Source organism: Etheostoma spectabile, chromosome 10, assembly GCF_008692095.1.
Source record: "Etheostoma spectabile isolate EspeVRDwgs_2016 chromosome 10, UIUC_Espe_1.0, whole genome shotgun sequence".
NCBI lineage: Eukaryota > Metazoa > Chordata > Actinopteri > Perciformes > Percidae > Etheostoma > Etheostoma spectabile.
In genome coordinates this window covers 13072044-13084034 of record NC_045742.1, presented here as the reverse complement: position 1 = coordinate 13084034, position 11991 = coordinate 13072044, and the positions used below count along the sequence as shown (strand labels likewise).

The 11991-nt window shown below is 39.9% G+C and overlaps 1 protein-coding gene across 6 annotated transcripts in view; it reads left to right on the top strand.

Annotated features, from left to right (window-relative positions):
- arhgef6 (Rac/Cdc42 guanine nucleotide exchange factor (GEF) 6) overlaps positions 1-11991 on the top strand; it is a 21697-nt gene that overhangs the window by 80 nt on the left and 9626 nt on the right. For 4 of the 6 annotated variants that reach the window (XM_032528360.1, XM_032528358.1, XM_032528359.1 and 1 more), the window contains exons 1-9: positions 1-278; positions 1590-1673; positions 3438-3522; positions 6276-6397; positions 6570-6774; positions 7304-7356; positions 8205-8299; positions 8532-8627; positions 9437-9559. The exon at positions 1-278 is cut by the window's left edge. In XM_032528360.1, coding sequence (XP_032384251.1) covers positions 114-278; positions 1590-1673; positions 3438-3522; positions 6276-6397; positions 6570-6774; positions 7304-7356; positions 8205-8299; positions 8532-8627; positions 9437-9559 — 1028 coding nt within the window. In that variant the 5' untranslated portion in view covers positions 1-113. Of the gene's footprint in view, positions 279-993; positions 1095-1137; positions 1379-1589; positions 1674-3437; positions 3523-6275; positions 6398-6569; positions 6775-7303; positions 7357-8204; positions 8300-8531; positions 8628-9436; positions 9560-11991 lie in introns of those variants that run through there. The other 2 variants (XM_032528362.1, XM_032528361.1) reach the window with 2 other exon arrangements.

The following is an 11991-nucleotide window of genomic DNA, read 5'->3' as shown; positions in this document are numbered from 1 at the left end:
TTTTAACTTCTAGCAGAAGTGCGGATGTGAGTAGCATATTGATACGGAACAGGCCGCCAGTTTTTGTTTTTTTGTAGCAATGCGTGCTTAGGCAATGATCATTTTGTGGAGCTATGAATCCAGAGGAACAGACTGTAACGTGGTTAATATCACTAGGAGTGCTCAGCTCGCCTAAAAAGAACATAGCGGATCCGGAGGAGTTTTTGAAAACATCGTTGAAGGATGGGGTCGTCCTGTGCAAACTCACGGAGCGGCTCATACCTGGTTTCACTCCCAAGGTGAGTTGTTGATTTAAGTTAACTCGAGTCAACAAATGCCAAATGATCGACGGCTCCGGGGGAAAGGAAGGGAGGGGTTTGATGCAAATAATACCGAAAAAAACTTCTCCCTGCAGCAGGCCTTTTCTTTGATCTAGCTCACAGTACTCGAGCCGTGAAGTTTTAATAGCCACCTGTGCGTTTATGTATAATACCTAATGCATCGAATTACAGCTGCATGTGTTGAGTTTTTAGATATGAGATTTCAAGATGTGGTTTCCTGTGAAGCGAGGATAATGTTCCGCATTCTTGACATGATCGAGTCGGTGTGAACACCCACCAAAACAGGACAAATTCGGCAGGAAGAGTGCATGAAACATTGGACGCAGACCACGTTGGCAAGATCGAGCAGGGGATTACACAGGATTCGATTTTTGTATAACTTTTGACGCGATACATCAACGTTAACAACATGCTTGGCTAGTTGATGAGATGACAAAGTTGATAATGACAAATAACAGTTGCAAAGACAGTACGTCACTTCCTACTGAAAAGCCTCTTGCCGGTGCGTTTTTTATGATTTCTTCTAGGATGGCGACGGGAAGTCCCGCCCTCTGCCGTAATCTTCCTCTGATTGGCGTACCCAGGTTTTCTTACATAACACTAACCAATCTCACTCATCATGCATTAACTTAACCAATCCATCCAAGGCAGCGACTACTAGCCGATCAGAGGCAGAGTATGGCGGGTCATGTCTTCGCCGTCCTAGGGAACGCAAATTCGCTCTCACTTTGAAAAAAAGCGGCGTTAAAATCCGGAAGTGGTAACTTCTCTCTTGTACGATTTCCTGTATTGCCTAGTTTGTTGCTCTTTCTGTTTGGTTGTCATGCATTGCTCTAAAAAGAACAGAGGGCTTTATTTACAAGCAGCGAAAAGCCAAAAGTGTCTTCCATATTTTGTTTTTGAACCTTGCCGTTAATAAGAACTTTATTTTGAAAGTTTGAAAAGTGAGCGGATGTTTTGCTTAAATCTGGCTACTTTGACGTATCTCTCTGTGGTGGTGTTAATGGTTATGTATGCATTAAGGAGACGCAGGAAGAATCAAGTTATTTTCGTAAACTGTAGGTTACCACATTCGGATATGATACAACAGTGTGACTTTAATGTGTAACGTTAACTCAAAAGCCAGTAATGTCGGCCTTGGTTAAGCGCTTGTTTCAGATGTCTGTCTGACATACTAAGCCGTGGTTTGTGTTTATATATTTATTGTGTGTGTGTGTGTGTGTGTGTGTGTGTGTGTGTGTGCGCGCGCGCGTGTGTTCGCGTGCTCAGTATTCCCAGGATCCGAGAACTGAAGCCGACTGCATTACCAACATCAGGGAGTTTTTAAGAGGATGCTCGTCCTTGAAAGTAGAGGTAAGCTGCTGTCAAGTTTCACGTTCAAGAGTATGATATTTTGACCTCTCTCTTTTCTATTTCTTTACTTAGCCCTCTAGACGCACTGCAGGTTACATACAAGACTCAAACCCACTCTTGCTTGTGTTATTATCTGCTTACCCTGCTGGCATATGTTTTCATTTCACGTCCATGCTGTCAGTCATTCCCACTGACCAGACAGGAAGGGAACTTTTCTGACTAGTTGTTTTCAAATGGCGACAACTTAATTTTCAACAGTGTTTACTTCCCTTTTAAATTCCCTTTCTCTTTTATACAGCAGCGTCATTGGCATGTGTTTGGTGCTGCAGGTTAAAACATTTCCCTAGGCATACACTGCAGGGCTGCGTTGCTTAAAAGATGTCCTAATATTAGAAAGATGCAAATCATTCACAGATGTTGGGGTTTTTTCTCTGTCTCTGTACCGGCCTGTTTGTGCCAGCCAAACTGGACAGTAATTTCTCCTTCAGCTTTATAAATAGTTCTTTCTGGTCTTGAGTCACATCAGTTGGTTTCTTTAAACAGCTAATTGAGTCAGCTATTGGCTCACTGCAAAGTCAAGTGGTTCAGTAGTTCTGCCCAGCTGGCTTGTTATGTCTGGGAGGTCCCCTTTGCTTTTATCCACCAACCCTGCTGTAGCCCATAATTAGATTGTTTGCGGCCAGTCAGTAGCTCATGGGCAGAAGTTATTGCAGAGCCACTGTCAAATGTATCAGTCAGGGAATGTCTGCGGTGCTACAGCGAGTCCTACCCCTCCTTTGAGTCAGTGATGTGATCATGGTTGGAGAACCTTTTCTCTCTTTTTTTGCCATAGCAAAAAGTGTCTGTTTGTCCAGGGACTGCACAAATAGAGCAGTCATACTGCTTTCACTTCTGCCCTGAGAGGCTGAAAGAGGAAGCTGTTCAAGACTAATGATTTTTCTTTTTTCTTTTTTCTTTTTTATAATAAACGGCATCAAATTACTTTTATTTGCTCTAATTTCATACACAATGTCAGTCATTCAGAGTAGCATGTATTTATAACATGACTCATTCAAACGACATTCAAAAGATGTCAATACTAGCAACATCAATACTGTGATGTAAGGCTTATGTACTCCATTTTGTTTTGTCAATGCAAATGGAGTTTTCCAGTATTGTCTAATTTTTAAAGCAGTGGCACAAATCTTTTTTTACATGATGAAAAGCAGGCTGAGCAGTCCTGTAGATGCTAAGGGTGATCCCATACCCAGACAGGAATGGTCACCTTTGCTTTACTCTACGTGAGGTTCTTACACAACTCCTTACCAAGGCTGTACTTCTCTAACTTTATATTTAAAGATGTTTTATTTAAAATGTGAAACCTTATGCTGGAGGAAAGAAGATAGGTGTGTGTGTGTGTCTCTGTGTGTGTGTGTGTCTGTGTGTGTCTGTGTGTGCGCAGCGAATAGCAAATGCGTCTGGCACTGTCTGTTTTATTACAAAACACTTAGTCACAAATTCTCAACATGTCAGTTTTTATCTCAGTCTTGTTATAAGCTTATTCATATCCCTGTGTATGCTTCATTGTGTTTGTGTGTGTGTCTCTCTTTGTGCTGCGGCCTGGAATGAGTCCCTCACAGTCTCTGTGTCTCAACACTACCAGTCCAAAATCATCTCATTTTGATTTATTCTTCTTCCACATCTGATGGATTCCAGCTTGTATGCACTGATGTTTTGTTTTGTTTTTTGGCCTGATGCCATTTTCTCTGTTACTTTTCCACCCAGGGGTTTGAACCAGAGTGGTTATACACTGGTGAGAATTTTGGCAAGGTTCTGACAACTTTGCTGGCAGTCAACTTTGCCACACAAGGTAAGAGTTTCGCATTCTCTCTGTACCTCCAGTCCCTCATGGGGACTGCTTAATTAAAAAAATGTGTCCTTTCTGAAAGTAAAGAATCAAATGGTAGTGAGTAATTGTATTTTGTCTCACGTTATGGTATCCTATGTCTGTATACTGTACAAAATGCTTCTTCAGTGCTGATCCCTCCCCTGTCACTTTATGTAAACATTCCAATAAACAAGCTTGGATAGTGAAAAACAATACATGTAGCTATATATTAGCAGTGGCCAGGTGATGCCTTTTTCCACATGCATGTCCTATGATGGTGGTCTTTGTCATTTTTCACAGATTATATACCTGCAGCCATTGTAAATTATGATTGAGTGTGTTACCCATGGGCAGCTGGCATGGCAGTGTGTGTTTGGGTCATGCTGGGTGCCATATTTACTCATGTGCATCCGTTGAGACACCCTGAATGATATCCCCTTTTGTTTGTTTTATGCATTTTTTACAATAAGAATAAGCTCAAAATGAAATGCATTTCTTCAAGAAGGACGCAACATTAAATGGTTGTCAGTGCAGCAGGCCCACAGCAGTTTGGTGCTAATTGCTTGGCTCGAGAGTCCTTGTTTGAGGGCACTGAAGAGGTAATACCAATCTCCTTCTAGATTCCAGCTCACAGATGCACAGGGAACCAGCAGCCTTAGAATTATTTAGTCAGCCTTTTAGATAAATCTACCACCTCTGCATGCTTTAGGATAATTGCATAATGTTCCAGGCTATTTGAAAGCATGTGTTTTTGACATTCCTGTATGTAAACAGTGTAGCGGGATTGTGCCTGGCGCACACCATTACCATCACTTCTGATTAATCAAATAGTCTATAAATGTCAGGAATGTGTGAAAAATTACAGTTAGCTAGACCCAGAGGTGATTTCTTGAACTTGTTTTATTAGATTAACCGTACAAAACTGCAATTTGTGGGTGGTTGTGGCTCAGTGGTAGAGTGGTTGCCTGCCAATCGGAAGGTTGGTTGTATAAGCCCTGCAGTCCCACGTCAAAGTGTCCTTGGGCAAGACACTGAACCCTGAGTTGCCCCCGGTGCTGCGCATCGGAGTGTGAATGTGTGTGAGTGTTTATCTGATGAGCAGGTGGCACCTTGTACGGCAGCCTCGGCCACAGTGTATGAATGTGTGTGAATGGTGAATGTTTCCTGTATGATTGAGTAGTCGTTAAGACTAGAAAAGCGCTATATAAATACAGCACATTTACAATTTACAGATGTTCAATTTACAGTGATTTACAACAGACAAAGGAACCAAATGCTCGTAGCAGCAAAACATTTGGCATGTTTGCTTAAAAAAATGACTAAATTAATTAATTATTATCTAATAGTTTTTGACCTATCAAGTAACCGGGTAATGGTTTCAACACTTCAAGATATTATCTTCCTCTCATGAGATGTTACACTTGACTTTGTAAATGCATGATCAATCTTTTTTTGAGTGCACTTGAAGGGGAGGACACATGCCACAGTGTGAGATGTGGACCAGAAGCCTCTGTCAGTACTCTGCCTCTGCTTGATATGCAAATCTTTTATATAGGCTGGCTATGCCCAGCAGCTGTTCTCCAATCTTCAAAAGTGAACTTGATTTGAACTGGATTAGTCACAAGTTGGTTGATTTTATCAAACATTAAAGGCCTCCGTTTGTACTCGTCATCCTCTTCCAAGTCTGGCTTTGCTCCTGACATGCGTGTTCCTCTGCTCAGTATGTATGTTTGTTTAGGGTAAATGCTTTGGAACATAGCCTGCATACAAAAAATAACTGTACGACACAGAGCGTAGTGTTGACAGGAGGGCTTGTTAGGCGTCTCTGTGTGTGTTGGGAGTGGCATGTGGGATCCACGAGCCCCACCTGCAGTACATGATGTTGACCATCCGGCTGCCTTTAGTGTCCTTTTTCATTATATCAGTTAGGCCTCCCTGATGTCTCAGCATATGGACAGCAGTAGGGAATCACCAGCCTTTTCCATCTTGACATGTATTGCATATGTTCCAGCTGATTAAACAAGATGAAACAAAAAGTGTTACCATGAAACATAAGTTAATGTAAGTTAAAGTGATCTAAAGCATCTGTCCGTTTTTATAAGCTCTGAGTTAAACTCCTTTTTATTGGTTCCACATTAAAGGTTACTAAGACTAATGGTGCAATTATATTTATCTTTTATTCTTCTGTGATTTGCATAATGATTAGACTGTAATCCTGGCTAGGATCCTGTTGGCATTTGATAGGGAGAGCCCTCAGTTAGTGGGTTTCTGCTTGTTAGCATGTAAGAGGTTGCATGGCTGCCATGTGTCATTTTTCAAGTGAGTACTGGCAACTAAATTGATACCTCTGTCAATGCACATCAAGGACTGCACTTACACTGCAGCACAGCTGGCAGCTATTGACCCTAAATCACTGTTCCTTGCTGCAGTGGCACAGCAATGACAGACTCTGTAGAGGGGTTGAGTGTTGTAACATAAATTTCAATTTAGATTATTTATTTTTTTAACCACTGCAGATAAGAGACAGGGTTGAAGGACATGTGACATGCATCAAGTTGTCAGAGTGAACGCACTTGCTGATCCAACACTATGGGTGATAACTGAGACATCATTTGTATTATCTAAAGACCGCGTGCGTACGTGCGTGCGTGCATGCATGTGTGTGTGTGTTGGTGTTCAAAATATCAATTAAACCAAAATAAAAAAGGCTCTGTATTTTCTCTGTTTGTCTCTAGACTGTGCTAGTGAAAGGTCATGTTCACAGTCCGGTGGCCACTCTCCTAGTCAGACGACATCTTCACACACACTCTCTTCTGCTAAATCCAAAGGGTCTCTGCGAAGACAGTCCAAATCAGTGGTATGGTCACGTCTTTATACAGTTTATCTACATTTTCTGTCTTTCTGTTGCCTACTCAATTCACATTCTTTAAACAGGTTCACCCCAGTTTGATTTTCCATACATTTAGCAAATATACGTTGAATTCACCCCATGAGATCTGTGTCTGTGCTTTTGACCGTCCCTCTAACAGGAGATGTCTGAGAACGGTGGAGGTGGGCAGGTGATGGTGAAGGCCCGATTCAACTTCAAGCAGAACAATGAGGATGAGCTGTCGTTCAATAAAGGGGACTTGATCCATGTGCTGCGGCAGGAAGAGGGAGGATGGTGGGAGGGCACAATCAACGGCAAGACGGGCTGGTTCCCCAGCAACTACGTCCGAGAGATCAAACCCTGCGGTGAGTTGGGCCACATAATCAGCAGTATGAATTCCATGTATTGATAGTGTAGTGTATTGTATTGTAGTGTGATAGTGGTGGTGATAGAGTATGATAGTTCCATACGTTTCAAAGGGAAGTGTAACGATGGTGTAATAGTAGAGTATGATGATGCAGTGGCATTGTTCTGTTAAAAGGTGGAAAGCTGCAATGGAAACTGGTCATGTTGCAAAATAGATATTTAGTGGTTGCATTACATTTTAGTATTTGCATTCTAAACCTTTTTTTTTTTTTTAGTATTAACACTGAATGAAATCATTTGCTCGATAGAATCTGAGATAGAAATTCTGAGGTCTTTGATGTTGTTGTGATTACCTGAAACCGATTTCCATATAACACATTTTTTTCTTTTTCTTCAATTGGCTCTGTATAATCCCAAACAGATTTTGAAGATAGTTATCATGATCTCAATATTCAGTATCAATAGTTTACTTTTTTAATCTTTTTGATGATTATTATATATTAACTTTGTTACTTATCTTCTCTCCAGAGAAGCCATTGTCTCCTAAAGGAACTCCGCTGACCAAGAACTACTATAGTGTGGTGAGTCATAATTGAGCAGGGCATGTTAAAAATATTTATTCCTTGTGTCACTTTGCTTGCGCATAAATATATAAAGCAGGAATTCAAAATTCAAATTTAATTTGTCATTCTTAGATCACAACTGTTTATTGGGGGTTTGTCAAAACATAGCCTTTATTGCCACTGTCCTGGTTAAAAAGTGTCAAAACAAATAGATTTCATCTATCAGAGTTTCCTCATTTTGTTTATTTTTCTGGAGGTATCTTGTTAATAACTTCGACAAATACTGTAAGTCATTTCTCCATTTCAAACCACGCTATCCCTATGGCCTCACATTTGTTCTCACATTTTAAATACAGGGTTTCCCCCAGAAAAGTTGTTTGGCCCGGTAGCAAGCGTCTATTTTTGACGAGGGCCCGGTTGGGGCTTGTCCTAGACTGAAGGCAGCATTAATGTAGAGTCCAATAGTTTTAGTGATTTCATATAATGGACGGAATCACGAAATTGAAAATTTCATAAGAAAGCACATGTATTAAGTCAGTGCTAAAAGCTAACTGGAGATTTGAAAATTCTTCTACGCCAAAGTTTCCAACAGAGCCGCCCCAATGTATCTGTAGTTAAAAAACTGTCTTAAAAATACATTAACACCAACAACAAAATAGGCCTAGGCCTGGTGGGGGGAAATTTAGGCCTGGTAGGCCATTGGGATTGCAATTCGCTGGGGGAAACCCTGTTACTAAAAAAAGACAGAATTCCTCATGATTTTCCTGATCATTAACCAGTTTTACCTAAAACATTTTACTACAAAAGGCTGTGTTTGCCTGGAATCTGCCAACATTAAGGTTCTGCTGATTGTGCTGCTTTTGCAGGTGGTACAGGACATCTTGGAACATGAGCGGGAATTTGTCAAAGAATTACAAACTGTGCTGAGTTGTTATCTACGACCTCTGCAAGCCAGCGACAAGTAAGAGCAAGGACTTGTGACGGATCCATTAAAGGGCAAAATCTATTAGACAGAGGGCAACATGCATTACCAGGGAAATTTCTATGGTTAATTGGATGAGCCAAAATTCTTTATATCTTTTTATTCAACATATGAAATTTTTAGTTTTCAGAAATGGGTCAATTTTTTTGAATTTCACTGAAATTGTAATCATTGGATTGTCTCCGTTAAGGCTAAATATGTCTATGTTTAGGCTGAGCAGTGCAGACAGCGCCACCCTGTGTGGAAATCTGGAGGAGATACTCACCTTCCAGCAGGCACTATGTGTTGCTTTGGAGGACTGTACCAAGTAAGTCACGCTCAGTCTTGCTTTGCCAGACCCTCCACACGCTCACGAGCGGAGGAAGGTCTGGCTAGTCCACGTAGCATTCCGGGATGGGAGAAAAACCTCCACTGGTTTATTGGCATTTCTTTAAACCAATCACAATTGTCATGTGCGACGCTAAGCTTCGCACAGAGCCGCTGTAAAATAATCAAGAGAAAAATCAGATTGGACATATAGTCTAGCTAGCTGTCTCAATTTACCCTGTAGAGATCTGAGGAGCAGTCAACCATAGTCCTCAGAAATCCACCGCTGTTTAACATTCCAACACAAATGAAGCGGAAGGAAAAACAGACATCAGCGCTAATACACGCGTCCGGCAGAATTTCCTGCGGCACCAGAGCAATCCTGGAAGTGGAACGTCAAGGATATAGACAAGTTATGCTGGACACAGATCTCCATTAAAATGTTTGTAGTTTGATCAGTTATATTCAATTAACTTATCTCAGTGGAGAGCAATGTTTGGACCACAGTGTGCAACCTGCTGTGCTTCTTCTTTGAGACATTGTCAAATGCTTTTTGAAGACCATTCTTGTTTTCATTTGTTTGCTTTTTACAGTAGCTCATTTACCACACTGCACACATACAGATAAACCAGAAGTTTACATACACTATATAAAAAGACGCATATGCTTTATCCCCTCACTGTCTGACATGAAATCAGACAATCACTCTTCCTGGTTTGTGTCCGTTAGGATTACCAAAACTATTTTTATTTGCTAAATGCCTAATTCCTAAATGCCTCTAACCTTGTCTCTGTCTCTCTGACTTTGCAGACTCCCAGAGGGCCAGCAGCGAGTGGCAGGCTGCTATTTAAACCTGATGTTTCAGATCAAGATTCTGTACCTGGCTTACTGTTCCAGCCATCCTTCAGCTGTTTCCATCCTCACTGACCACAGGTCAGCCCCTGCACACACAAAACAGCATACCGCAACAAAGAAAAGTCTGATTCTGAATCATGAAGATATTTTGAGAATTAGGATGAATAATGCAAATGTATAAGCCCACTGTCACATGACAACTGTCGCGTAGTCTAATTTTAAGTTTGAGGTTTTTAGACTTTTGCATGCCTTTTAATGTCTGTCATGGTGGCAAACTCGCTCAACTGATGAAAGTTACAACTTTGTAGTAGCTAGCTTACAAGGTTTTTCCAAAACAGATATAACATCATTCAAATTATGATGTAAACCAGCAGGGGTCACAAAATTAATTAAAGGGGTCATGAGATAATTTCCTGTGTATAAAATAAGAAAAGAAAAAAAAAAAAACAATAGTCTGCTATCTTTTATTTCTTTAAACTCTTCACTTATCTGAGTTTTGTTCTTATAAAATACAGTATGGTTTGTAAATCTTCCTTTCCATTTTGAAAAGAGATGATCTCTATTTGACAAAACTTCTTAAAACTTAAACATGCACCCTGTAATGTGTTAGGGGACATAGGGGTTAATTGGTAATGTAACCAACCTGAATGCCCTCACACTTGGCTTTCTTACCTGTCTTTAGTAATGTGTTCTAATATTTGATATATTTGAGAATGGTTGACATGGGTCATTGTTGCGTGATTTCTGGAACTACTATGTTGTTGTTTTTGTTGATGAGCTGTAGTTTAGCTTTGTACCACAAGGTGTCAGGCTTCCCATCTGTAACTGACGATGAGTCAACCCTGAATCTGTGCAGTCAGATGAGACCCTGTGTGCTGAAAGTTTCCTTAAACCCAGGTACTATTAAAAAGCATTGACTCGGACCTGCTGTTATCAATCTGTATTGCATAGATCGCAGTTGCTGCCAAAATAGCAAAATAAAGTTCAATAATGTTCCAATCCAAACAAAAGGCCGCAGGTTGGAGTCGAACCTGGGACCGCTGCGTTGAGGAGTAAACCTCCCCACATGGGCGTCCAATCCGCTATCCGAGCTATCCGAGCGCCCTAATGATCCAATCTTGAGTAATGTAGACGTGGCTTGTCAGATTCTACTTTGTGAGCTCCAGATGAGGTTGAATTACACACAGGAAGTCAACTGTTGACAGGATACGATGAACTGTGGTTAATGTAGACAGGCAAGCGAGGCACTTTTTCACAGTAAGCACATTTGTATTTCAGTTGCAGCCTTTTTTTTGTGACATTCACATTTACTCAATGTTACCAGTTAGTGTTGCTACAGGATACCAAATGGTTGAAGTTTTTATCCTGGAATCTCATGAATGGTGTTACTTTCAAAGCACATTTTCAAATTTGCAATGAGATGAGCGTGTTGCAGTAAAAAGGAGAAGTGCAAAAAAAGATTTTTGCTGCTTTTTTAAAATTTTATTTGCACCATTGCAATTGTTTGTGGTCTATTCTTGCACCCAGTCCAGACATAATACACTGTGTTTTTTAATCACAGTGTGAGTTGTTGTTACAGCAATGACAAATAAATCCTATGAAACCATGTGGTTAAATATGAGGCCCACTGGTGTCATTAGAAATTCAGTATCTATTCAGAGAGCTTTTTGTATATTATCAAATTGTCTCTTTTTGAAGTTTTTTTCTTTTCTTTCAGTTTTAGAAAACCAATGTATTTGTTTATTTGTGTTATGTTGTATGTAAACGGATCTCTGTTGTGGAGGCACATATAATGCTCATTCTGTGTAAACTAATTTTAGAATATAATAGATCTTAATTGCCATTTGAAAAGGTACAGGTACATTGGATTTTCTGTGTGTTGCTCTTAGTCAGCTCTACCAAAATATAAGCAATAATACAATAAAAAATATAAAGCTATATAAATAAAAAGCTATATATATAGAAACATACACTGGTCAAAAACTACTTGTGAATGTAGATATTATTGCACTGGATTGTTTGCATTGTTATTGCACACATACAACATTGTTATAATATTGTACTGGAAATTTTCGTAAATTTTCCTTTTGACATTAAATCAATATATTTATTTTTCACTTAAACTACACAGATGGGATAATGTTTAATGAATGACTCTTGCGGTACATAGCATATCTGAAATTTGACTAGAAGGTAAAGCCATCATTGTATTTAGAATATGTGTATCTCAGACAGTCGTACTATGTTTACCATCTGGACTCAGGCAAACTATTACTTTTTACTGAAATAAATAGTCAATTTAATGCAATGAAATCACCAAATAATATTTTTGGGGTAGCATTCTTTAATTTACGGTACCATCAAGTTCTGGTCATCTAAAATCTGCATCTTTGAAGTTTTCTTGTGTACAGTCATGGTGCTGCTCTGTGCTTTGTAGTTTATCCCCATAAAGATAATCTAAAAAACTTAACTATGCATAAAAAGTGTGTGTGTGTGTGTGTGTGTGTGTG